The sequence below is a fragment of the Colletotrichum abscissum genome (genome assembly GCF_030869225.1).
Source record: "Colletotrichum abscissum strain IMI 504890 chromosome Unknown Scaffold_75.1, whole genome shotgun sequence".
NCBI classification, from domain to species: domain Eukaryota; kingdom Fungi; phylum Ascomycota; class Sordariomycetes; order Glomerellales; family Glomerellaceae; genus Colletotrichum; species Colletotrichum abscissum.
The window spans coordinates 1-25,847 of record NW_026850520.1 but is presented as its reverse complement, the minus strand read 5'-3'; the positions used below and the strand labels follow the sequence as shown (position 1 = coordinate 25,847).

The 25,847-nt window shown below is 52.6% G+C and overlaps 8 protein-coding genes across 8 annotated transcripts; 3 read left to right on the top strand and 5 right to left on the bottom strand.

Moving 5' to 3' along the window:
• Positions 1 to 1,382: 1,382 nt before the first annotated feature.
• CABS01_15847 (peptidase C65 Otubain) lies at positions 1,383 to 5,216 on the top strand (the record flags this gene model as incomplete). The annotated part of the gene is made up of 4 exons (XM_060549181.1): positions 1,383 to 3,449; positions 3,503 to 3,589; positions 3,689 to 3,752; positions 3,982 to 5,216. The coding sequence occupies 4 exons, from the start codon at positions 1,383 to 1,385 to the stop codon at positions 5,214 to 5,216; spliced, it is 3,453 nt and encodes a 1,150-aa protein (XP_060390873.1).
• A 1,923-nt stretch (positions 5,217 to 7,139) lies between these two features.
• CABS01_15846 (uncharacterized protein) lies at positions 7,140 to 8,174 on the bottom strand (the record flags this gene model as incomplete). The annotated part of the gene is made up of 1 exon (XM_060549180.1): positions 7,140 to 8,174. One exon carries the CDS (start codon positions 8,172 to 8,174, stop codon positions 7,140 to 7,142), a length of 1,035 nt encoding a protein of 344 aa, XP_060390872.1.
• Positions 8,175 to 9,554: 1,380 nt separating this feature from the next.
• CABS01_15845 (uncharacterized protein) lies at positions 9,555 to 10,447 on the bottom strand (the record flags this gene model as incomplete). Its single annotated transcript, XM_060549179.1, has 2 exons — positions 9,555 to 10,208; positions 10,316 to 10,447. The coding sequence occupies 2 exons, from the start codon at positions 10,445 to 10,447 to the stop codon at positions 9,555 to 9,557; spliced, it is 786 nt and encodes a 261-aa protein (XP_060390871.1).
• A 969-nt stretch (positions 10,448 to 11,416) lies between these two features.
• Positions 11,417 to 12,308, top strand: CABS01_15844 (SUR7 protein; the record flags this gene model as incomplete). Its single annotated transcript, XM_060549178.1, has 3 exons — positions 11,417 to 11,426; positions 11,512 to 11,998; positions 12,059 to 12,308. 3 exons carry the CDS (start codon positions 11,417 to 11,419, stop codon positions 12,306 to 12,308), a joined length of 747 nt encoding a protein of 248 aa, XP_060390870.1.
• Positions 12,309 to 13,649: 1,341 nt separating this feature from the next.
• On the bottom strand, positions 13,650 to 15,680 carry CABS01_15843 (uncharacterized protein; the record flags this gene model as incomplete). The annotated part of the gene is made up of 2 exons (XM_060549177.1): positions 13,650 to 14,045; positions 14,094 to 15,680. 2 exons carry the CDS (start codon positions 15,678 to 15,680, stop codon positions 13,650 to 13,652), a joined length of 1,983 nt encoding a protein of 660 aa, XP_060390869.1.
• Positions 15,681 to 16,143: 463 nt separating this feature from the next.
• Positions 16,144 to 16,524, bottom strand: CABS01_15842 (uncharacterized protein; the record flags this gene model as incomplete). The annotated part of the gene is made up of 1 exon (XM_060549176.1): positions 16,144 to 16,524. One exon carries the CDS (start codon positions 16,522 to 16,524, stop codon positions 16,144 to 16,146), a length of 381 nt encoding a protein of 126 aa, XP_060390868.1.
• Positions 16,525 to 18,588: 2,064 nt separating this feature from the next.
• On the top strand, positions 18,589 to 18,852 carry CABS01_15841 (uncharacterized protein; the record flags this gene model as incomplete). Its single annotated transcript, XM_060549175.1, has 2 exons — positions 18,589 to 18,656; positions 18,726 to 18,852. 2 exons carry the CDS (start codon positions 18,589 to 18,591, stop codon positions 18,850 to 18,852), a joined length of 195 nt encoding a protein of 64 aa, XP_060390867.1.
• Positions 18,853 to 22,568: 3,716 nt separating this feature from the next.
• CABS01_15840 (uncharacterized protein) lies at positions 22,569 to 22,898 on the bottom strand (the record flags this gene model as incomplete). The annotated part of the gene is made up of 1 exon (XM_060549174.1): positions 22,569 to 22,898. One exon carries the CDS (start codon positions 22,896 to 22,898, stop codon positions 22,569 to 22,571), a length of 330 nt encoding a protein of 109 aa, XP_060390866.1.
• Positions 22,899 to 25,847: the final 2,949 nt, after the last annotated feature.

Sequence of the window (25,847 nt, the reverse complement as noted above, 5' to 3'; positions counted from 1 at the left end):
ATCCTCTGTCATCCGCCATTCGTCGGAGGCACCTCAGCTCGGCTCGCCGAGAGGCCGGAATCAAGAACCAAAACCCAGATCCAGTCGGTCCAGGACACCCATTCGAGCTGTATTCAGCACGGCAATGAGCACCACCACATACGCCAATTGCCAAATCCAGACAGGAGGTCAGACTAGGCTACAAACCACCAAGACATTTTGGCAATAACAGTCTTTGCCGCAGGCAGTGACAGGCACATTCGGAGTACTTCCTATTAGTCTAAGGCAGTGAGAGTGTTAGCATCGGACCACCTCCACAAGCGAAGCCCGGACCCCAGAGTCGATCGCACAAGCTGGCTTGCTCTCGCGACTGTCGCAACGAGGATTCACACCAAAGGAACGTCAACGTCCAAGGCCGCGCAGACGGAAAGCACAAGGCCAGCCAGACGCACCCCGGAAAACCATAGGTCACATTATTGTTCCTTTTTAGCCCCTCGGACGGCCATCGAATTTCTGCACTACTATCACCCCTGTTGCGGGCCTTTCTATTCGTCATCTCAAGCCAAGCTGCATACAAGCGGCTCACTATTGGGGGGAGGGAATGTACTAGTCGGGTTGCTTTTGAGCTGACCTGACCTGATCCCCGACCCGATCTAGAGGAGGAGACACACACACACACACTTTCAGAGACAGAGCAAGGAAGAAACAGAGAAGCCGAATACCTACCTACGAACCTGTCTGGCTCGGCCTGGGAATTGTTTCGACTGTATCTCTGCGTGGTAGGGTAAATTAGAGGGGCGGCCCGTCCTTCTACTTGTTAATTGCCGTGAGCTTTCCTTACCCCGTCGTTGGAATCTTGTAAGAGTTCCTTCTGGAGAGCAGATTGGACTGATTGCTGTCTGGCTCGTTGGATCGCACCCGTCACATCGTCCGACTCCCCCGACTCAGACTCGACTGGGCGCGACTCAACTCACACTCGCCTCGCCCCTTTTTCAGTCATCCCCTTCCCTCCCTTTTCTCTCGTCGTTTCAGCGATCATCCCGTTTTCCTTTCTTTTTCCTTTGCTTCCACAGTCTCTGGCCGTCGTCCCCTTGTGCCAATCACCTCAGACCGACTCAGGACCGGAGACGCGGCATAAGACATACTGCATGAGTCGTCAGCAATAGCGGCATCAATAGCAGCAATATAGCCGGTAGCGCCCACAGCGCCCACAGCTGCTGCATCGCACCGAACCGCACCGCAGCGCGCAGCGCATCACATCAGGTATCTTGGCTGGGTCTTGGAACGACAGTCAAGAGAGACACAAGACAAACAAAAAAAAAATCAGCCTTGTTGAGACCCTCGAGTCGGCAAAATCAGACGCCAAAGTGCAGGGCATAAGGAGCGAGAGCGCAAGCGAGGCCATGTTCCAGCCTCAACCAACGCCTTTTGCGTTTCACGCCTCGGCACACAACCCATACTCTCACCCTCATCCCCACGGTCATGGTCAAACGTACATGCAAAGCCAGAGCGGCTCGCCGCAGGATCACCGGCCTCAGAACAGCGGAGGCTATAGCATCAGCACTGGGGCAGCAGGGTTAGGAGAAATGATGATGAGGAACGAAGAAGGCGGAGGAGGAGCAAGAGGAAGAGGGGTAGGAAGAGTGGAGATGAGGATGAGGATGGGTATGGCGGGCGATGGTGTCGGAGGAGGTGCATCTCACGACGCCGGCATTGATACAGGAATGGCGGGCTCACATTACGGCTACTTGTCGTCAGCGAGAGCAGAGAGGGGATCAGGAAGCGGCCCTATTTCTGGCTCTGGCTCTGGCTCTGATTCTGATGCTGTTTCTCGTTCTGGTGGTCGAGGCCATGGACATGGTCTGGGTCGAGGTCATGGCCAAGCTGGAGCTGTTGGAGCTGGCATGGGAGCTGGAGCTGGAGCTGGAGTGGGTTCATCGTCGGGTGCATCGTCGGTGGGACTGGACAGCATGGGTAACCCCCTGGTGATGGGCGGCGGCGGTGGTGGTGATGGTGGTGATGGTGGCGGCGGCGGCAGGCTAGGGCTGGGGATGGGGATGGGGATGGGACAGATGGGCATGGGCATGGGCAACCTGAACGGCATGGGTATGGGCCTGGGCCACAGTGGGCTGTCCCTGTCGGCGCAGTCGCAGCCGCGGTCGCAATCACTGTCACAGTCGCTATCTGGTGTTATGGGGATGGGCGGGGAAGCTGCAGGCACACACAGCCTGAATGCTGCGTCGTCGCCGGCCGGACCTGGAACCTCGCTAATGACAGGAGCAGCACAACAGCAGCAGCAGCAGCAGCATCAATACCAACAGCGCCAACAACAACAGTATCCTGGGCGGCAACAGCAGCAGCAAAGACAGCTAGTCTCATCAGCAGCAACAGCAGGAGCAGTGGGAGGGCCGTTGGCGACAACACTAATAGCGGCTACAGCGCCTATGGTTGGCCCCGGCCCGGTCGCCGGCCGGGCTCCAGCTGTCACCAGCACCAGCACCAGCACCAGCACCACTCCCGCATCGCGCGCAGTTCAGGTTCAGGTTCCTGTTCCTGTTCAGAGTCAGGTTGCTGCACTTGCACATCATCATCATCAGCAGCAGCAGCAACAGCAACAGCAGCAACGGCAGCAACAGTCTCAGTCTCCTTCATCTGCCTCCACTCCTCCTCCTTCACTACTACTTCCTCCAACCACCACTTCAACCACCACCACCAACGCCAACGTTGTCTCTGGCGTTTCCGCCGTGGCTTCGGCTGCTACTTCTGCTGCCCACTTGCACCTTAACAACCACCATAACAGCCCCGGCGCTGCTTCTGCTCCTGCCTCATCCTCCTCCGCGTCTTCTTCCTCCTGCTCCTCCTCCTCCTCCCGCTCCCTCTCCCGCTCCTCCCACCCCCATTCCCACTCCCACTCCAATTCGTCCTACGGATACTCCCACGCCAACCTTTACTCCAACCACAACCTCCTCCACGGACACCTCCAGCAGCAACAACACCCTCCTCCTCCTCATCCTCACCCCGGCGCCTCTTCTTCGACAACATCCTCTTCTTCTGCCTTTTACACCACCAACTCCAACGCCAACCCAGGCTTCGCAAACACCGCCGCCGCCCTCGCTCCTGATCACGCCCACGCTCCAGCCCACGCCGTGAGCAGCACTCGTCGTCCTTGCGCCATGGAACCCGGCGACCCCTCCGACGTTGCCGCCCAAGAAGCCGCCGCTCGGGATTATCAGCCACAGCTCGAGGTGAGTTGGCTCGCCACCCCGACTCCGGGAGACGCACGTCTAGCTCCCGTCGCCGAACCCCCCAAGCTTCGACTGCTCGTGCTCGTGCTCGTCCTCTCTCTTTTCTCGCCCTCAACCCACAAGAATCTCACAATCCTCTTTGAATCCAATGCTATTGAATCCAATACCATTGAATTCCATGTTTCCTCCACGTCCAAAGCTCCCATCGAACCCGAATCCTTACTCGTCATACACACCCTGCCACGTGCAACGCTAACACGGCTTACGCCCTTTTCTAGGGTTTATTGGTGGGCGACAAGATTACCAGCGACGCCATAACCGACGAGTACGCCAAGGCTGACGAAATCTATATCGCAAAGACCATCGTGAGTCCCATGCCAGCGTTCCTTGCCCAGGGGATGCATACTCCGCGCAGTATGTTGCACCGGCTAACGTAGTGATTCTGCTCGTTTTACCCACTTCAGAACCTTCCCCAGACATATTCTCACTATCGCCCTGTTCAAGGTGACGGAAATTGCGGCTGGCGAGGTGAGTTTACCTTTCACCATCCTGACCACCATCACCACCACCAATATTTCCTTCTACCCCGCATCCCCGCCCCTCGACAGGGTGGAAGGTTCCTGGGAAATCACTTCTTTTCAAGCACGCCACTCTTCAACTCGACTCATGTCGGCGCACATGTCCGTTGCTTGGAAGGGGGAACACTGCTTCACTTTAGCACTCAAAGCAAGTTGTAACTAACACCATCTCTCTCTAGCAATCGGCTTCTCCTACTTTGAGCATCTCATCAACAATGGCGACCAGCATCAGATCCTCGGCGAGGCCGCGCGCATCACGAGCTTAAATCAGTATCTCCTCAACGTTGGCGGCTACGATCGGATGTTGTTTGAGGACATGGTGGAAGAGACGATTGGCTTGCTAAAAGATGTCGCCCAGAATATTGCCAACCCACAGCTAGCCATGGACATCATGGTCCAGCGCTTCAACGACCAGGGCTCCTCCAACGCCATCATCTACCACCTTCGCTTGTTGGCGCTCTCATGGCTCAAGGGAAATGTTGAGCTCTACGAACCCTTCATTCCCGCCGAGACGGGTATCATCGGCTATTGCGCCGAAATCGAACGCCCAAACAGAGAGATTGACCATCTCGGCATCATTCTGCTCGTTCAGGTGCTGCTAAAACCCATCAACTTCGTGCTGGAGATTGCGTATCTGGATCGTAGCCCAGGAAACCAAGTCAACATTTACCGCTTTCCGGACGAGGCCAATGGTCAAGACCCTGCCACTCTGGGCCCCATCATCTACTTGCTCTACCGGCCCGATCACTACGACATTCTATACAAGTCGCCTCCGAATCCGCCACCCTTGAATCTTCAGGTTCACCGCGTTGGTTCCTTTTCTCATTCTCAAGAGATTGCGAGCGTGGGTCCTCCTTTGCACAGCTATTCTCTCGACTACGGCCCCCTGGCCATGCTGCCCGGATTCGGGGGCCCGCCCTCGGGCTTGTCTTCCGCTCTGTCTTCGCTCGGCTCGCCCACATCCACATCTCCGCTTCCAGACGCCTATGACCCTTCACCTCAATCTCCTTGGCTCGCGACGCCGTACTCTGATCATCACATTCAGCAGCAGCAGCAGCAGCAGCAGCAGCAGACGGCACCAGCCCCTCGACCGCAGCCTCAAACGCCAGCTCGACCACAACAATCGACGCCTGCCCCTACGAAGCCGTCGCAACCGGTTGACTACCAGCTCAGATTTAGTCACCAGTGCTGGCATCTCAACAACACCAGCTCGGCGCAACCGTCAGTGATACCCGGCCAAGCCGGCTTCCATGAACCCAGCTTTACTACTGCAATGTTCAAGAACAGCCATTTCAACAAGGCACACTATAATAATCCTCACTTTCATCCCGAGGAGTGGACTCCGGACGATGATGGCCACCACGAGCGGCTGCCGGCGCCCAAGAAGAAGGGAAGAGTCAGGTCGGATCACTAGGCAAGGCAATCACACAAACGATGGGACCACTGTACCATCAGCCATTTCGCCAGTGATAGGTTGGACTTTCGCCATGGTCCATGAGCATCAGGGGGCAGACCGCCACTGCGATTTCCAGGAGTGTAATGGAGGGGGGCGGGGGAACAAGGCGGTGTTACTTCTTTATTTTGGCGGTCTCTGGGGGCCCGCATTGTGGGAGAATTAAAATATGCCTTGATTTGGCTCATTGTGATTTTAGTGTTTTGCTCTACGCAGATGGGAAAGGCATCATGATTTTATGATGGAGGGCTTCATCTTCTTCACGGCTTTATTTGGCGGGAGGGTTCGCTCCTCGGGTTGATACTCATCATAGCATCGGCGTTGATAATTAATAGTACTCTCTAGTGCGCGAAAGTCCTCTGCCCCTTATGGTCGTTTTGAGTAGATATTGGACTCCTGTATCGTTGGTGCGGCGAGCTTACAAAGAAAGTAGAATCTTTGCCTGCCGCGAAAACGGGCTTGACATGGAAACGTGATGGTTGATCTTTTGCCGCCGCCCCCCCCCCTCCCCCTGCCCCGTCTATGGGGATACATCTGCAACGTCGTTCCAAGATGATTAATTGTTGTGGGTGTGTACAAGAACTATGTATGTACTGCACATGTGGGCTATCCAGGATCTCACACACGTCGGCGTCTGCGTCTGCGTCTGCGTCTGCGGCTAAAGAAAGGTTGCCACCTGGCACCCCTGACATCAAGCATGCGACCAACGCCCCGTTCAAACTCTTGACCTCTTTTTTTTTTCCGACATGGATGGCGTGAAGGCGTCAACGGGGTGAGATGTGAGGTGTGAGCTTGAGGTCCCACGGGTGGTGGGGCTTGGCGCGGCATATCATGGACTTTGCCCGGAGCATGGGGACGGGTGGGCATTGCATTGCATTATTCGATTGCTAAGAGAGAAACAGATTAGAGAGACAGAGAATGCGGCGGTAGAAATCCCGCAAAGAGTGAAAATCGGAGTTGGATGTCATCTACCTGGTCAGAAACAAGTATCTGTACTGGCTCTCGCTCTCCATCCATGTCTATCTACGCCCAACTACCTGCAAACCTTTGACGGCTGGGGGGGTCCCGCTTGGATGGCGCTCTTGTGGAAGAAAAAGCATCATCCTATGGGGTTCAGCCATGCCACCACGCCCCCGTCCGTCCCCGGTATGCTCCGGAGCAAAAGTTACGGGAAGATATGCGTGGCAGCTTGACAAAGTGCGAGCTGCCAAGGCTCTCGATAAGCGTGATATCGACATGGTAATCTACAACCAGTAGCTGGTTGCAGAGACTCAATGGCAGTGAGATATCGTATTCGTGATATGTAATGCCGACATACCTACCTTGCTTTGCCCCTCCGGTCTGCAGAGGTGATGAAGATGCTTCGCCACGCAAGACCAAGAGGTCGTCCTGGCTCGGCAGGCTAGGATCTGATATGCCAAGATATAAAAAAAAAAAGGTGTTTGCTGATGCAGATGGGGGTGTCATAATCGACAATGTCCGGTGAGGTATCCTCGCCCCCGCCGCACCGGAAATAATCAGGCTCCCAGCGAGCCGGAATTTGATACCCTACGTTCTGGCTCTTCCGGGAATAAGAAGAGCGTGCGAAAGGATATGCTGACCCGGACCGACCACGGAATGCGCGTCTCTCTTCAACAGGTACCATTCATAACGAACGGTCCGGTCAAATGCTGGCTGCCCCGACATCCAAAAGAGGGGCTCAGAATTTGATGGCTGACGAGCAGAGGAAAAGAGGCGGGCAAGCCACACGTTGTGTAACCCGTGATGCACTCCGGTCACCAGCATTCTTGCTTCTGGCCGTCGTCTTATCCATCGGCCAGTACCGGGGCGCCACTCACAAACAGATGGCAAGTTGGCCAATTGAGGCAAGTATCGAGGATACGGTCATCCAAGTCGTTGATGCACTGTCGTCGGCGCAATGCCGACTCCGAGGCGCTTTGCAAGCTCCTCGGCCCACCGGCGAGCATACCATTCTCTCTTCGTCTTGCCATCGCCAGCAAGACTCAACTGCCTCCAGGAATCCTCGCCGAGTTCGGCTCTGACACTGGTGGCGGTTTTACCTTCGAGTCCGCACGGCACGAACCTCGCCCAAGGATTGAATGCCTCGTCGCCGTCGACGGCAACGTCCACGTTAAGCGCCGTGCCGAGCCCAGAGATATGACGGCGAAGGTGAACACCCATGGCGGCAATCTTGCGCTCCTGCCCTCCTGTTCGCTGCCTTGCGGCCTCGGCCCAAACTCCCGGATCGTCCTCGGAGAGGTACGTCTGGACCCCAGGTCCATCGGCGAGGATCGCTTGTGTGGTCTCCTCTAGAAGTCGCGCGTAGGATCGGACGGTCAGGCGGGGATAGTATGTGCTGTGCAGGTCCAGTATCGGCCACAGGACGACCTGCCCAGGTCCATGATATGTTGTCAATCCGCCGCGATCTGTCTCAATGACTTCGGGCGTGAATTGCTGCTCTCCTGAACTTGTTCCGCCATTTTGCTCCTCTGCCGCGACCTTCGTCTCTTCGATGACATTCAAAGGCTGTTGAAGTCGTTCCAGCTGCTCGGGTAGTAAGGTCTTTTGGCGGCGGCCAAGCGTATACGTTGGTGCCGGAGTGAAAGATAGGACGAGCGGCGACGGAGCGCGGGAGTTCGGCGCCGACTTCCAGTCGAGGAAGACCTGACGTAAGGCAGTTTGAAAATTTGAAGCCGAATCATACGATGGAAAATGTTTCGAATCAGAACCGTCGAGGTGAAGGTGTCGCAATTCGCTCGGTTCGGCGCCGTCGTCCTCAGGGAAGACCAACTTGGAGATTGGCGTTGAGGAGCTCCATCTTGCCTGTCGCAAGATGATACCAGGTATCTGATTCGCTGAGCGTGTCAGGGTTGGAGTTGGAAATGTAGAAATCCGGTATGCGGTTCGAAGGGTCCCCATCGGCTCGCGTGTTGTCGGAGGTTGCTGTGGACTTGAACGGAGTTTGTCGACGAAGATTGTGGCTGAGGTGAAGTCATACGCAAGCTGCCCGGAGCTTGAACAAAGTTTAGCGGAACGAGCCGGCTGGAACTGTCATCGGTACGTATCTTATCGATAGAGTTAGGTTATCGGCAAACGCACGAGCCACCTTCCGTCATAGGCACCGTGAGATGGGCGTAGGGTTCATGATCCTTCAGAATCCCCGGTCTGTCACGGCATACAAGTCGTTTTCTGAGCAATCGTTATCGATAATGTGTGGCCTCTGTCTGCGCGGGTCGCCTCACACCAACTGTCACGTCGTCAAGTTCATTCAGCTCATCGGTACGCTCCTACGGCTCTTTGTCGTGCTAGAACGGGAGTGCTTTCACGATTGCCTCAAGGTCCCTCGGTATGTTGTGGCTTCATTGCGAGTGGGTTACGACTCCTCATTGTGTCATCTGTATAAGACAGGTAGCTCTTGTCAGCTCGTGTCCGCGCTGCATGTGCGTGCCATTGGACATCCAAGACACGATGCCGTAACTTCCTTGAGATGGTGAGACACTTGTGCGCTTTTCCATAACTCAATGCCCTCCTAATGACGGCTTGCCCTTTCCTTGGGAAGCATGATGTCTTTTGTCCATCGAGCTCTAGCCGACACATTAAAACCCAGCTGGGCCAGATTCGCTTTCTTCCAGCTATGATACCGTCACCCAGCACTTCATGATGATGACATTGAGATGCCTTGTCAAGCTGACAAGATGTTTCGTATGGAGCTCGAAGTCTGGTAGTGTGCCGAGCCGACGCCGGCGTACGACCAAGTGGGGTTACCGGATGCACCGAGTCGATCTGGCGCCGATGGTCTCGAGAGCATGACGGACAAGCCAGGTGTTTCTTATTTGTCAGTTACGAAGGGACTTCGAAACGAGAGGTCTTCTAAGTTGGGGCCCAATAGCGAGGAGAATCGAAACCGAAGTCGAAGTAAGCAGTGCGTCTGTCAAGCTGCGAAGGAGAAGTCAGAGTTCCCGTCCCATCCGGCGGGTGACGCGAGAGCACCCAAGCTAAGCCTCTCTGTGTGCGAGCTGGACGGTGGAATATTTGCAGCACGGCATCTGAGCCACAGTAGGACACATCGCCTTGGTCCAGGCCGCGCAAGATATCAAAGACAACTGAGCAATCCCGATACGATGCCATCGATTCCCGCGAAGACAGGTGGGTTGGTAGTAGTTCAAATGTCAAGACGCGGAGACTCTGTGAGCTGCGCCAGACGCGCAATTCTCGGAAAGTTGGTCGAAAATGGCGGAAGCAAGGTGTTCGGTCTGCCTTGGCATGCAGAGTGCTACTGGACGCACAAAGACCCTGCATCTAGCAGTCGGAGAAGACGAGCCACTCAACTCGAGAAACAACGTCCGGCATCTCGTCCCATGGTGTTGACGACAGAATAGGTATTAGTGTTTTCAGTAAAAGGGTGAGCAATTGTTCGGGTCCAGCCATCCGCTTTGGCATGCCGCATGTGAGGTTTTCATCGGATGGGTGGGAGTTCAGCAAACGCTTGGCCGAAGCACCAGACGAAGAAGCCGCAGCCATGTGCTTTTCATCCGAACCGAAACAGAACCTAGGAGGATCCTGTAAGGATATCCGTACGGAGCACAGAATACTGAGATGCAAGTTGACAGTCCTAGGCCTTATTTCGATGAAGCATCCGAGCGGAAGATTGGCAGCCTTGTTCGGAGCCTGAAGAAGATTAGCGTGTTGACGATCACGACCGAAGGAGACGATGGAGCCTTGGAGCCTTGGAGATGCAAGCAGCCAGCGAGGGGTCAGAGTGCGAGGAACTGAATCGTGACGAAGGATGTGGTTGGCCCGGTGCGAAAAGAGAAAAGCCAGGGGGGAGAAGAGCTGGAAAAGGATGTTGGATGACGTCGTGGCAGGGTGGGGGCTGGGCCGAGGAAGGTCCCTGCGCTGGCAGTCGGTGACTGGCGTGCGCGACGAATCACAGTGGCTCAGGAGAACCAGGCGCTAGGGGGGACGGTCCAGCGCTGTTGCCCAGCAAGATCTCGGTTGACTACGGGTTCACCGTGTGCGACTGACTATCAACTGTATGCTTAACGTGCAGAATCACGTACGTATCTACAGTCCGTCTGATATTCTGCACCGTCATGTGGATCCCGGCAGTGGCTCGGTGGTGTCGTCATGGCCCACCCGACGCATGCGCTGTTCAGCAGGTGAGCAGCGACCAACACCGGACCCAACTCCATGAGCAGCAAGCTCAGCTGCTGCTTCCTTCCATCCAAGGCTCCAAGCAGCCAAAAGTCGCAGGAGCTACGCTCAGTCAGGGCCTCACTTTACACAGAGTAGGTAGGTAGTTACTGCAAACCGGGGGGTCTCCTTCTCTCCCCGCTAGTTTGGCTTCGTACCCTGGTACCTACCTGAAGTAGGTACTTCGTACTCCGTACACGCAGTCCCGAGTTTGGTTTGGCGTCGGCTGTCTGAAATTCTGAATTTGGTTTGCATCATCTGATTGCTCGCCCGTCGTCCAATTCTTTATCCCTCACTTTTCCCTCCCAGACCCCCGATCTACGGATACTCTCGTCTCCTCTACCAGCTCAGTCTTTAGGAACACTAATCCTGCACTCCCACCAGCCTTGTTACAATCTCGGTCCGCCTGTGAGCCGCTTAAGCTGCCTTACAGAACCAACAAGTCGGTCAAACGAATCATCCAGACAGCGAGAGACATCAATAACCCCGGCATCCCTACCTCTACCCTTCCTATAGTTCCCTCCAAGCTATCACTGCCGGGTTTTGAACAAGGGTTAGAAGCAAACGGAAAACAACCCCAGAAACATAAACCAGAGACAACCCGCCTCAGCCTGTCATAGCTCCCTCGTCCCTCTGAAACACTTTTTGCGAATCCGGTGAGTTTTCCCATTGCTTATCATCGACGCCATAGCCTACCTTTCCCCAAGTGACGAGTGTAGAATTGCGATTGTGTATCCGTACACACCCGTACGCCATCTACTTTGTCCTTCCCAGGCCAAATCTACTACTTCTCCATTACCTTGCATTCCTGCACAACCCCGGCCACCCAGAAAAGACACAATCGCTGAGTACAAATCCCTACAGGTCTCCGCCGACCCTCTCCTCCCAGCCATCGCAAAGAATCGCAAACACCACCCTTCGGAGAACAAAAAAGGCAATCCAACGAACAGCCAAACCGAATCACAGCAATGGTTAAACGTGAGTCCTCTTTCCTTGTTCCCGCCCTTGCGCCGCGAAACATACTACAAAGTCCCAGCTGCAGACTGACACAGCATCATTCCAGACGCCCCGCTCGGCACTGCTGCCATCGTTTTCCTCTCGGGCTCCATCGTCCTGCTGCTCTTCGTCATCCTCTCTGCTGTCCGCGACGCCGCGCCCCTCAACAACACCTATTTCCTCGAGGCTGACACTACTGGAATCACCGGCGCACGCAACGGACTGACGCGGTGGAACTACTTTTACTATTGCAACGACCAGAACGCAGAGTGCTGGGGTGCCTGGCCTGCCCCGGCCTTTGGCTGGGCCTGGGGCCGTGATGCGGCCAACGTTCCCACCGGCCTTTCAGGTAGCCACGGAGGCGGCACCACCAGCACCGAGTATTTCTACATGTGGCGCTTCGGCTGGGTCATGTACCTGATCGCCCTCTTCTTCATGGCTCTTGCCTGGTTCGCCAGCTTCCTCGCATGCTGCGGTCGTCTCGGCGCCGCTGTCGCCGGCCTGGTCTCCGCCTCGGCTCTCTTCTTCTTGACTGTTGCCGCCTCTTTGATGACGTACGTCCCCCAGTTATCCATCGTCTCATTTTGTTCGCAGTGACTGACATTTCTCTATAGCGCAACATTCGTCAAGGCACGCAACGCTTTCCAGGCCGAAGGTCGTGAGGCCCACATTGGCACCTACGCCTTTGGCTTCACCTGGGGAGCCTGGGCCGCTCTTCTCATTGCGACCCTACTGTTCTGCATCGGCATCCGTGGCGACAAAGGCTACTCTGGAGGCAGCCGCTTCAGCCGCAAGCGCAGCACTCGCAGCCGCCAGTCGTTCGACGTCAACAGCAGCCGCCGTGTCAAGGAAGACTATGCATAAGGCAGCTGCTGGCCTTTCACAGCAAAGGAGCACCACGCATTTTTCCGCAACAATTCCTCATCGTGGGCACCGTTCCAAAATCTCAAGGATGTTGTATTAATGATATGTCCATCGTGTGTATGTTGTATTTACGCAATAATGTTACCTTGTTTCTGCATTTCGCTGGCGTTTTGGAAGAACCACATACACCCATGAGGTCTTCCCGAGATGGATTGATGGTCAACCTCTTGTCCATGGCCTTGGAGTTATGCGTCATTAGTACCCGGCTCCGACATGTACCGCTCTTTAGGTCTACTCCAAACTAATAGACTAATGCCGTAAACTTTGTCACTCCAGACCACTTGAAGCGTGTCCTATGTTTGGCGATGTTTCCTCCAACGATGAGAATTTGCAAAGTATAAATGTAAGAGTTACGAAATCCTCGACAGCGAGCCCTCGTACGCTGCATGAAAACTGAATGACTGTCAGCTCCTATTTGTGTCGCAACTTTCTCCCCCATGAGTATCGATCCACTTACCTCGTCCTATCCTGAACTCGCTACGTATCATGCGTAGGACCGAAGAGGCTTGTATGCTTTCAGAATTCCTTTTCGATTGGATTACGGCGTAGGACAGGTTTCTCCAGGCAAAGATACTTCTTTATTGACTGGGTCGCTCCTTTATTTTAGAAATTATCACTCAGAAGGGCCCATTGCCTCCCACCAACTCTGCTCACATGCATCAGGTCTTGTTCTCGCTGCTCCTTGTCTACATGCTAAGTCGGACCACACGTGTACACACACACACACGACACAGAAGTTTTCGTCGATAGCATCTCGGGATCTCTCAACACCTCAGTTATCTTTTTGTCATCTTGAAGCTCTTCTTTCTTTCTGTCTCGTTGTCATGCCACCCAGCCCCTCCGTCGTATATGCTCCTTTCGTTGTAAATACTCCCACACCCAGTAACCCATCATGACCATCAATCCGTGATTCAAGGAAAAGGGGGAGTGACAAAATTGCCAATCAAGAAAGGGAAACGCCATCCGTGTCGTATACTGGACGTTTCCAAAAGGCCGTGGAGCCTATCACTCAACGCAAGCAACGCAGAAGAAACCACCCCAATTGTCGAAAACAACCACTCCTTGCCAACCAGTAGTATATGCTGATGATGCAATGTAGAAATACTTGGATTGAGGGTATGAGACAAAGCAAAGACAAAAAAAAGATGAGAAGTGCAAGGGGCCGAATAAGAAGACTAACGAAGGCCAGCTCGGTCAGCATGGGAATTTGTGAATGTCATAAACCTCCCCCGCCGACAACGTGGCTTCGGCCAACTTTTTTATTTTCTCTCTCAACAACGCCTATTCCAGCATACCACCAGCTCCGACTACAGGGCTCGCGGCCGGGGACTGTAATGGAGCAGCATGTAGTGCCGGTTTGGCGGCCGGAGCGATGAGACCTGCGCGCTTCCGCTCCAACACAGACTTGACCCAGTCTGCGACTTCTTCATCCTCGGTGCCAGACGAGAGGGAGAGTTTGCCGACGGCATCTGCTACGGCCTCAGCTTCCTCTCCCTCTTCTGCCTCCTCGGTAATCGTCTCAATCTTGGAAAAAGGTGTCATCCAAGGGTGTTGGAGCAGCGCCGCATAGGTTGGACGATCCTTCGGAATCTTGTTGAGGCACTTGCGGACAAAGTCGTGTGCGGTGCTGGAGTAACCTTCTTCTGGCAGGCCTGGAGGCTCTCCCTCAACAATAGCCTGTCACCAAATTAGCTCGTGTCTCTCAGCAATCTTCAGTATACTTACACTCAGCTGGCTGAAAATCGTCGACGATACCTCTGGCGGGTAGGGGTACCGTCCCAAGGCGCACTCGATGACTGTCAAACCGAGACTCCAAATATCGCTCTGCACGCTGTATGTGCCATCGGCGCCAGCTGTCATACCTCCTCCTGAGATACGTTCCGGTGCCATGTAACTCTGGCAACCAATGTTGGTTTTGGCGATACTCGCAACAAGGTTTCCACTGACACCAAAATCGCAAATTTTGACTTGGCCTCTAGTATTGGCCAGGATGTTGGTGGGTTTGACATCACGGTGAATAATGTTATGCTCGTCCTTCAAAGACTTGAGGCCCATCACCGTGGAGTATGTAATCTTTTGTAGCACGCCTTCGGGAATACCACCGTCGTACAACTTGTCGATCGATCCACCGTCCATGTGCTCAATGCACATATAGACGGCACCTTCTTGGAAGAAGGCTCCATAGAAGTCAATGATGTAGGGCGATATACACTCGTGTAGGATAACGAGCTCCTTGAGAATGGTCGTGAACTTGGCCTCTTCCAGTTCTAACCGAATCTCCTTCATCGCCATCACCCTGCCGGTACCTTCAGTGGATGCTGAGACTGGTGATGGCTCGATCGATGTGTCGGCATGGCGGAGGGGTGATGGGTCCGACTGTGACGAGTTCAAGTTCGGATTCTTGAAACCGCCCAGTCCAGATCCAAACCTCGGTACTCTAGGCTTTGTATGCCTCACTTTGTAGACGGTACCGTAGTTACCCTTGCCAAGCTCGTCCAAGACCTCCACTTCGTCTAGCGAAATGGTGAAAGCTGTGCCATTGGCGAAGTTTACACCGTTCTTGGTGATAGTTGCAGCACCGTCAAACGTAATCCACCCCTTCTCCGAATCAATGTATTTCTTGAACTCGTCCATCTTAGATCCAGTCGTTCCGTTGGGTGCACCGCTCCCATTATTGGAAGGACCGTGGATATCAGACAACTTCGGCGCGGTCGGAGAGGCAGGCGAAGGACCACCGCCCATGTCGGAAAGTTTCATCATGGGTCCACGCCTAGCAGCAAGAGATGGTTTCGTTGGGATGACCGGGGCAGAGCGTGGCATACCACCAGGCGATGGGCGAACCATACCAGCAGGCAGCTTCAGCCCTCCAGGTATTCCGCCAGGTAACCCTCCGGGAGAGCCTTGTCGTGGGACTGGAGATTGCGGCGAGCTTGCCATATTATTGGGAGGGGGTTGTGAGCCAGCAGGCTTGCCCATGCGCTGAGCGTGAAGCGCCCTTGCCCTTGCCATGACTTCGTTCATGGCACCACCACCCATGCTCATCATGGAAGCGGTAGGAGGCGGACGGCGTGCGTTGCTCAGCATGCCCAACGGTGTCGAAGACGGAGTCATATTTTGGGGATCGGAGACGGTGCGAAGCGACGGGAGACGTTTGGGCACATCTGAAGGGGATTCCGAGGGGCCTTCGAGTGGGGTGCTGGCCTCGGAAGAGTCGGCGGAACCGGGCGACGTAGGGCTGCCGAGTCCGTCTCTATCGCCAACGTAGCCATCGGGGGTGGCAGGCATGGAGTCTGTAGTATTTAGGTCCGTCATTGTGAGATGTAAATTGACCTTGGCGGTGACCTGATGCTATCGATGGTCGATAGGGGAGGGTGGGCGAGTGAGTCGACTGCAGGCAGTGTCTCGGATGACTCTATAGCATGTGCGGCAGGTGATGGACCGGGACGGTAAGGTGCGGGAGGACAAAAGTCGGGCACGCGATAGATATCGAATTATCGTCAAGTCGGGTCGCACGCGGGGTGCTAGGGAGACAGGAGGGTCGATCGCTCAGAGGTAAGCGATAGCAGAGGATCGAAAACTCGAGGGTTGTAGCGAAATGCTGCCGCGGGGTCTAGACGCGGCGGTTTTGGTAGTGTGGCCTGCTGCGCAGTCGGGGTCGGGGTTGCGACCGGGGCGGTGGCAAGGGCAAACTCTAAGTCGGAAAATGGCAGAGAATGCGCGAGCGGGCTAGGCCGGCCAGTCCGATTTTGTTGAGCTGTAGCGGTCGTCTGATGGCTTACTGGCTTGTGAGTCCAATGTCCAATGCTGAGCAGAGGAGTAGGGAGAGGAGAGACGGATGGTGAAATAGAGAGAGTGAGACAGAGAGAGGAGGGTACGGAGAGTGGTGGGGCGAGAAGAGAGTGAGTGAGTGAGTGAGGGCGATGAGAGAGGAAAGAAGAGAATATGCGAGGGTGGATGCGACGTTTAAGGGGAGGGAGATAGATGAGGGAGGCTGAGGTATGATAAAGAGAGGAGGATGGATAGGTATCGAGAAGAAAGGTAAGGTAGGCAAAGCGAGGTACGGGTAGAGAGACCGACACATATGATGTCCTCGTTGGACCTTCTCTGTCGCTTTTGCTCTATTCAAGGACCCAAAAAGAGGTTGGCGGCGGGGCATGAATTAGACGAGGGAAAATGGGTTCGAAGTCGCAACGCAATTTTGGTGCAAACGTCACAAATGCAGCGCAGCCCAGAGTACCTTGGCTATCTGTCGTCGAGTAGGGGTACATGGGACCATCCGCGACGCAGTAACCTTAGTCACTCCTCCACGGGCTGAAGAGAGCACTTCAGCAGTGAGTGAGGTGGGTGACTCGTGAGAAATTCCAGGCGGGGGATTACGGACTTGAGGTAAGGTACATGGACGTGCCTGCCAGGACTCAAGAACTGGGCAGACGATGGAGCAGACAGCAAGGTATCTGCTCCATCTTTCTTGTACCTGTACCTTCCGTCCACTGTGGATGCACCATACGCTTGTACCCATCCAGCAAGGTCGACGTCTGCCTCTGCTCCTGCCCCGGTGCCTGCTTCTGAGCAGCATCGAGCAGAATTGCGGGAGGAGAAGAGAACCCAAAGGGCATAAATGCACCGCTTGATGGGAGAGAGTGAACTGGAATTGGACGGGGTCGGGAAATTGAGGAAACTTGAGGCTCACCGATCAACCAATCTCTGGTGAAAATCTAAAGACCGAACCGTAGTGGGTGTTGGATGCCAGAGGTCAATGCCTTGTTGCTCTGCGCGTGTTTGTGTGTAGGGCATCCGTCTGCGTGCACGGAAAGAGGCCAAGTGATGGACGAGTTCAGATGGGAAGAGGGGGGCGAACTAGTACAGCATATATAGAATCTACAAATCTATTAGTCGTTGATAGATAGAGTTGCACGCTGCAGCAGGGCAGAAATAGTCGAAAGATATGTGGGATGTGTCAAGATGAACGGGACAAAAAAAGGCAAAAAGGGCACTTTGGGCGCCAACGTCCAGGTTGTGGCTGTTGAGATTGACCTTGACGTTGACTTCTATTCTGTTAATTACGGTACCTAGATGGAAGATCCAGGATGCAGTCTCCGTAAAACGCGGTCCATACTCCGTACCTTACTCCGTAAAGATACCTTACATCAATCGCAATCTCACACCGGGTATTATTGACGGTACGTATGCCCAGAGACACTCAATTCCCATACTTTTGGTAGGTATCTCAGCCGCATCCAGTTAATGATAGCAAAGCGGGCAGGTACCTAGGTACACCCCTATGTGCCGGAACATCTTCTTCCTGCCTTTACCTTCCAATTGCCCGCTCAACAAGGTACATCGGTACGAAAATCGAAACTCACCTAGAAAGAGGCAGGAGAGGCTCGTCGTGTCATCCACAATCAGGTCAGGTAGCACCATTCCGGTTCCGTGCTGTTCTTCTTCGGTGGGACCTGACGGCTGCCCGGCAGTCCAGACTTCAATGTTGGTCAGTCAATAGCACTCAATAATCTGAGGGTCTAAAGGGAGGAGATCCCTGCCTTGGCTTCACAACTACAGACATCAGGCAAGGTCAGGGAAGGCAGCTTGGGCAGATGCGCCGCAAAAAGAAACAAAAACCACATATCAAGCCTTCCCGGTGTGCAATAGCAGCGCAATGGAACAGCAGCGCAGCAACAAGTTCTCTCTCAACCTAGGCCTCGCAGCACTCTCCCGCGTCCCAAGCATGAAGGGAAAACATCCATCCATCCATCCGCCCTGCCCTGACTCCCTGAGCCCTGAACGATATGCACATCCGCATATGCAGCGACTGTCCCTTGGAGAGCACCGCCACCTGCATCACCGCCCAGTCGATCCAACTTCCTCTCGGCTTCTTCCAGGACATCGTGCATCCGGTGACAGCGGTCTACTCCAATCGTTTTCCAAGAGCTACCCACGCATCGTCAGTCAGATCTCACCATTGCGACAGTTCGACTACCTATCTCACACTGCACCAAACAATGATATGCCCTGCGTCTACAACGACAACCAGCAGCCACCCAGAGATACTTGTGTGGCTCGGCTGTCTCAAGGGGACCAGGCCCATGGAGTCATTCGAACCCCCCCCCCCCCTAAGCAGGCTCTGTGGCTCTTTAGTGAGCATTGCAGGGGACCATCAGCAAGGTTTTTCCGCACATCACCTCTCGACGGTGGACGCGCCTGCATATGTGCTCCATGCATTATGCTCCATCTGCTAAGGATACTTGCTCCAGTGACGGGAATGACTGAGCTAGCTTCTGTACATCAAGAGTGAGAATCACAGCGCTAATCTCATCTTGCGGAAACCTGCTAACTTCGTCGCGATGTTGCTGAAAATAGCACATGCAACGGCCAGAGTGATGTAACTCGCAGCTCGGAACCGAGCTGGTCTACAGACCCCTACCTCAACCAAAGCGATAGTAGCCACCAAGCAGACGAAACCCAGATACAAGCAACGGACGACTAGACCGTTTCTGTCTTACACCGCAACAACAGCTGCATTCTTCTTTCTCGACATCTTTCACGATCCGGCCCCCACAAACACAGCACATTACATAGGGACGCATCGGCCATGACTTCTGGCGCCCGGCGGAGGGCTTGCCTGTTGAAGGCAAAGCAAACGATTGGCGAAGGCGGCACCGTCATGCGGTCGAAGCACCCACCAGGAAGGACGACGACGGGCAGTCTAAGATGAAAGCTGCATATTCCCCCGTTGACGCTAGTCTCTTAGACCGCAAAGTACCGTGCCGAAGCAGCGGCCATCTGAATTTGCGCATGGCATCCTCGACCTCGTCGACCAATGATCGAGCCGTCTTGATAGAAGCCCTTCGAAAGGGCAGGACTAAGGTAGGCTCTGTTCTCTGCTTGGTAGGTCTCTGTTGGAGAATGGAGATTGGAGAATGCTTGCCTTTGACAAGTTTGATAGTGAGGGCCCCTCAGCGCCAGTGTCATCCATACCCCGGTCACTGATCCTAGCCCCCTCTTCCGGCGTCCCGCAATTCGTCAATTTGCTATGGGGTCGTCACTGAGGAGTGATGACGTTGATGGAGTAAGAGGGAGTTCCACGAGTTGCAAAGAGCAACGCCAACGACAGACTGAGAAAAACTTGTGGCTTGAAGTTTTGAACGGACGAGCGTAATTTCCCGTGGGAGGCTCACTACACTCGCGCTACTGGCTACTTAGCCCGTACAGCGTCTCCTGGTGAGGTTCAACCCCCACCGCAACTCTTCGTCGTTGAAGCACGTCTGCCCATCGCGGATCGGGAATGGGCAGGCTGCTGACCTCGAAAAGTACAGGGCTGTACACAATGCCATCCGATGATTTTCCTAAATCAAGAAAAGGCCGAAATGGGTTTTGCATCATCGCTATGCACTGGGTATTAGGAATTCATGGAAGAAACGGCATGCCACTAGGACGATTTCCCATCGACTGATGACGTTTTCTCCCGTCGTCCAGAATATGCGTACGATACGTACTATGTACATTTGCTTTCCCCAAAGAATTGAACAGGGCAGCTTTTTGGGTAGGGACCTAGGTAGGTACTTCGATGCCTTATCTTATCAATAACAGCGGACAATTACCTCCGCCTGACATCATCGAGGTACGAAATTCTTCTCTGCGTTCCGTCCAATCGTAGTTCGACCGGAACCTCGCCCGCGTCTATGCGATTCGCTGACGTCTTCGTGCTGCAGTCCAACAGCCAAGGTGCCTAAGTACCTTAATTGTTAGGTAAGACGTCGTCGGTCGGAGCGTCTGAGCATCTCGAAACCACCACGTCTAGGGCGGGCGTGATCGCGGAAACACAAGATGCCAGCGAGCAAAATCCCATGACCTGATCTGCGAGATCTGGAATACGGAATCTAGAATACGGTGAACGAAAACAGAATCCAGACTATGGGCACGTTTCCTAATCTCATCCACAGCCGCCACTCGCTACGGCCTACCCGCGATCATCGCCTCACAGCCCCCCGGGGAAAATATGCAGTTTCAAAGTCTAACGGTCCACGCAGTCGAAAGGAATTCAAGGGTCCTCTAATTTTTTAGTGTTTTGATGCCCTGATGCCCAAGAGAAAATGTTACCCTCCAAAAAGATCTGCCTCTTGAGAGGACACACCCAGAAGAGCCAACGCTGGATGCCGCGCAAACCGGACCAATCCTGTCGCGCAGTCGACCGGAGCTCTCGCCGATGGTCGTCGAAAGTGGCAAATGCTGTCAAAACAGAGTATCCCATGGTAAACTGTAGTTCAGCTCGCCAGGGAAGGCCCTGCAGAGTCAAGGAGAAGCGTAAATTCAATGGCAAGCGGCCTCCGAGATGTTGCAATTGCCGACCGTATCTCCTATCAATTCCGCGTCTTTTGATTCAGTCTACGAACATTTGTAATCGTCTTGTTGAGGTTGTTGACTTTGTCGATATCTGGACCGGGGAGAAGCAGAGCGAAGAGGATGAACCCTCTGTCGTCATCAGCCACATGGTTTCGCCACCTGCACTCTGCTCATCCGTCGTGCCACAAAGCAACCACAAGCACCGTAGAGATTATCCTCACTCTCCACATCTGTCATCTGTTTCACTTTGATGTCTTGTCCAGTCTTGTCCAGTGTGACTCTTCTTTCCCCCCACGCCGCTTGTCGATCACCTCCTTTGGTGCAAGTGTGTGTAAGCTCCTGGGCTCTGCTGACAGCTTCCGATAATCTCGATGTCGAACAAGACCGTAATGTTGCGCATCTCGGGCGCATGATGTGATGCTGGTTGATATCATGCATCTAATTTTTGTGCATATCACTTGTTCATGAAATCTTTCGAGGTACGTAGCCGAAAATCTGGCGATTGATGTGATGCAAGTTGTAGACGTATTTCTTGTTCATCCTCCGAATAGCATGTCTATTACGTCAAGGTCGCAAGCTAGCACAAGATGAGACATCGAAACATCAACCACAAGCATGGTATTACTTTGGTTTTTTTTTTTTTTTTTTTTTTTTTGGATTGAGAGGGAACTTTCAGTGCTGACGGCATTGAAGCCTGGACGATGGGTTAGTCATGCCGTCTGTAGATCATTAACCGGGAGTATTGAAGCATCGTGAATTAAGTGACATAATTTTGAGGATTGCAGATGGTGTTCACAACAAACCGGACCAACTACGGCAACCGATGTTGTTTCCCTCATCTCGATTAGCCCAGTGCACAAATCTCCGGACTGAGTACACTTGTAATCTATGAGCCATCTTTCGTGATGTGGGAATAACTGGGTGAAAATAATTACCTTCTGCGTAGATGAGCTATTCATTAAGGTGCTGAATACCCGAAATAGTCATCGCACTCGACATTGAAGATTCCCATTACTGGTCTATTCGCACACCCGTCATATTTCTCGCGCTCTACGGGTCTCGATATATTTCGGCCTCTGGCCATATCGATGTACGTCTAAAAGCCCTGAAGAAGAGATCCAAAGGCTATCTTACGAGGAGCAATCGATTACGATCTCGGGCTGAGAGGAGTAAAATTAGATGGATGTCTTCATTTATTCGGAGATTGGTATTGATTATCTACTGTGTTGTCTATGATTCCAGCATACCAGCCAAATACAGTCTACGATATTCATCACGAGAAGCTTCCCCACCTACCTTCTCAACCGCCGGCATCGAATTGTAGATGACTGGCCGGACCGCTGCCACCAGACTGGAGAAGTGATATCGCGTGGGCATGATAATTAAGAGGAATGTCCGTAGACTTGCCCGCATCCAGAATTTTGTCGGAAAGGCTTCCTCACACTACCTATTTAATATCAATATTCTTTACGCTTACCTGCGCAAAGGGGCAAGCGATGCAAAGCAGGTGTCCAAGGCGGGGATCTAACGCAGGGGTCTAAGGCAGGGATCTAGAGCAGGAGATCTAGAGCTGGCCTTCAGGAACGGGAAGAAATCACACAGAAGAAAGAGACGCTGGTTGATGGAAATTGGCCACTAGCCATCGTTTTCATGAAGATGTATGTAAAGGAAGGAAGTCATCGTAATCTCACAAGGGTTTTCATCACCTAGATATTCAAGTTAGTATATCGAGGCCGCGACGATGCCAAGTGGGCAGTACTGACCTCCTTATGGGAATGGTGAAGCTCTTGCCGCAGCTGAATCTGGCTCGTGCCCGATCTTCGTTTCCTTCCTTCCTTCCTTCCGTCCAGAATGGGATTCTTAACGAGACGGGTTGGGCTTCTTCATGAGGACAAAGCCCTCCTCGACAACTTTGTCGTCCTTGGCCGGCGAGTCCTCGTAATAGGGGTCCCAGCAGTCGTCATACTCATCATCGTCCGCGGTCTCGAGGGAGCTCGCGTGCTGAGGGCGAGGCTTGATGACACGACGAGGCTTCTCGTGCTGCTGCTGCTGCTGCTGTGCGGTGGAAGAGCGGGCAACTTTGCCCGCAGGGCCAGCAGACTTGCTGTCCTCGTTCTTGGGATCGGCCATCTGTAGAGTCTTCTCCTCTTTCTGCTTCTTCTTCTGATCGAAGGTCTGGTTGCTCTTCATATTGGGCTTGCTGTTAGTTTTGTTGTGGTGTGGTGTATAGTAGGTGTCTTGATTGATTTTGTATAGCAAGGTGAAGGATTTTGGGAAGAAGTTTTGTTTCTTCGATGGTCCTCGACGAGACGAGAAGGTGAGGATTCTCAAGGCTGCCCGGTCAACCGCATTATCGTGGGCCTCAGGACGTCTTTTGGGCCCGTTATAAGGGTTTTGTGTGAAATGCGACATCTTTAGTGAACCCTCGGCGCAAATAGAGACATACTGGATCGGGAGAATAGAGACATACTGGATCGGGAGAACAAAAGCAACCGGCCTGCTGCCAGTGCTCTCTTCATCGTTCGGAAGAGCGAGTCCCACGGCAATATGTCTAGGTGTTATCCGTGATATACTCAATGATTTTGGACAATGACTTTGAACGTCACCAGTCAACCTGAAGCTGCTGGTCTCGCTCACGAGGAACGAAAGTTATGAGTGAAAGCCCGAGAAATAGCTGGTTCATTGCTGCAAAACACTCGTCTGCCTGCTTCAAAGGATGCTGAGACGGGCCCTGAGCTTAACAGCTGGAAACAGGAAAAAGGAACTACGTGAGGGCATCAGCACATCTATCTACCAAGTGATCGCCTTCCTAAGTACCTGCAAGTGCAGGGCTTTGACGACGGGAGATCGCAGAACCTGCCAAGAGGCATGTTCGATACTCAAAGGACCATCACAGAAGAATCGAGAAGACTGTAGGTAGCATCAAACGTTTAAGCTGGCCGAAATACCGACGAGATACCGCGCATGGTTGGAAGCAACGGGCAATGTGGAACATGTCTTGGCGATCTGATAACAAAGTCATCCAAAGTGTAGCAGCCAAGTCGTTTCTGCATAGCCTCATGTTCTGTGTTTGTATTGAACCCAACTTGGCGCGGTGGAAGTCTGATCTCCCGGCTCGAGATATCTTGTCTCGTCATACGTTTGACACGACCGCACAATGGACTGAGAGCAGTAGCCTGAATATGGTAGCTGTGGTCGAGAAGCAGAAGGCATCTACCTTGATGGAGCATCTGTGCGTACGTTTAGTAAAGCTCAAAGCTACCGTTTCCATCATGGGCAAAGTTGAGGAGAAACGGCGGGGTGATGGGGAATGCAACAGCCTCACTTCGGATGTGCATGCAAAAGGGCGAAGTAGGAGGGCAAACGCAGCCGAAAGTTCCCTCCCTGAAGTCGCTGCGGACCGCGGCCACGAAGCTTAAGTTGCTGGCAAGACCCTTGAATAGTTGGGCTCCGAGGCAGCTTGGCGGCGGTATCGGGGCTAAATCTTGACCGCACAGCCCGGGGTGCGGGAACTATCAGCGCAGAGATGAGATGGCGAGGCAAGCGTTCGTTGATGGTGTCTCGGCAACAGTGTGGCTGAGGAGGTATTCTCTTAAATCCCATATCTGGGAAAGAAACAGGCAAGATATTTGTGTGTTGGGAACGAGTGGGTTCCGCTGTGTGCTGAATGGGAGGCTAACAGAGGTGAAGTTCCCGAAACGAACGTGTGCTTCTCAATCGCTGCAACCTGACGTACAGCATGCGTACCTGCGGAACGCGGGAGGCGATCTGATGTTTCTGTGGGTGCGGGTGCGGGTGTCTCTCGGAGGAAGATCGTCAGGTGTGGCATCCCATGCCGAATGGATACTCTCTGGTGTATCCGTACTCCGTGTACGGATACTCTGTATGGAGTAGGTATAGACTCATAGAGGACCATGCAAACAACGTGTTGGTAGGTAGCCGTGCTCGGTGGGTGTACTGCCGTAAATGTCGTGAATGTCTGGCGATGCAAGGTCGTGTGCCGATGTGCAACATTATCAGACAACGGATGAATCAAGAAAGATTGGGGGGCGGAAAACCGGAAACGGCCAACGGCAGGGGATAGACTCCTGGAGCTAAGCAAGGGACGGGCGAGAGAAACGGTGGTGAATGGATGGATTGAATGTCGGCTTGCGTCGCAGTCGGAGGTGTCGCAGCAGCTATCGGTAAGGAAGAAGGCCAAAGGCGAGGGGCCACGTCGGGTCCGTCATGTCTAAGTACCTTATTATTAAAGAAAGTTAATTCTTTCTAAGTTATAAATATAAAAATATAGTTTTAATAAAATAGTATAGTACTTACTTAGTATTTAAATTAAGATACTTTTTTAAGCTTATTATAAAAAAAAGATAATTATATTATTAATTACTTATTATTAAGGTCCGTAAATAGTATTATAGTTTTAACTATAATAGTTTTATTTATAATAAATAAAAAGTCTAATTATAAGTCCTTTAAAAGCCTTTAATTAAAAACTATAAGAGCCTCTAAGTTAAATTAAAATACTTATTAAAATATTAATAACTAAACTAACTTTATAATAATAACTTTAATAAAATACTTAGTAAATAATACTAAAATCCTTATTAATATTAAGTATAATTTACGAAGTATAATAACGTAGCTATAGAGTATTATTAATATATCCTATACTAAAAAGGGTATTATTAATACTAATAAAATAAATAAGGCCGTATTAATATAGTACTTTAGCTTCTTTTTATAACTTAAGGATAATTACCTTAAATAATATTAAAAATCTATTAAAAAGCTCTCTTAAATACTTTAGTATATTTATTACTATTTTTATAATAATAAGACTCCTAGTATTTATATATAAAAATAGGTTACTTATTTTTAAATAATAATACTAACTTATTAATAAGCTATCGAAATTATAATTCTAACGATCTCTTAACGAGGGAGAGGGTAAAATAGAGGAAAGGATAAGTAATTTATAAAAAGGGTTAAGGTTAAATAGTACGGAATTCGAGGGTAGGTTGCTGTGCTTCATTGCTCAACACGAACGGGGAAATTGAAAGAGGCGCCAAAGATCCAATGAAGCTTAACGGGGCCGGCGCACAACTCCAGCGGCTACCATCAAGCAATGGCGTCCTATCCGGT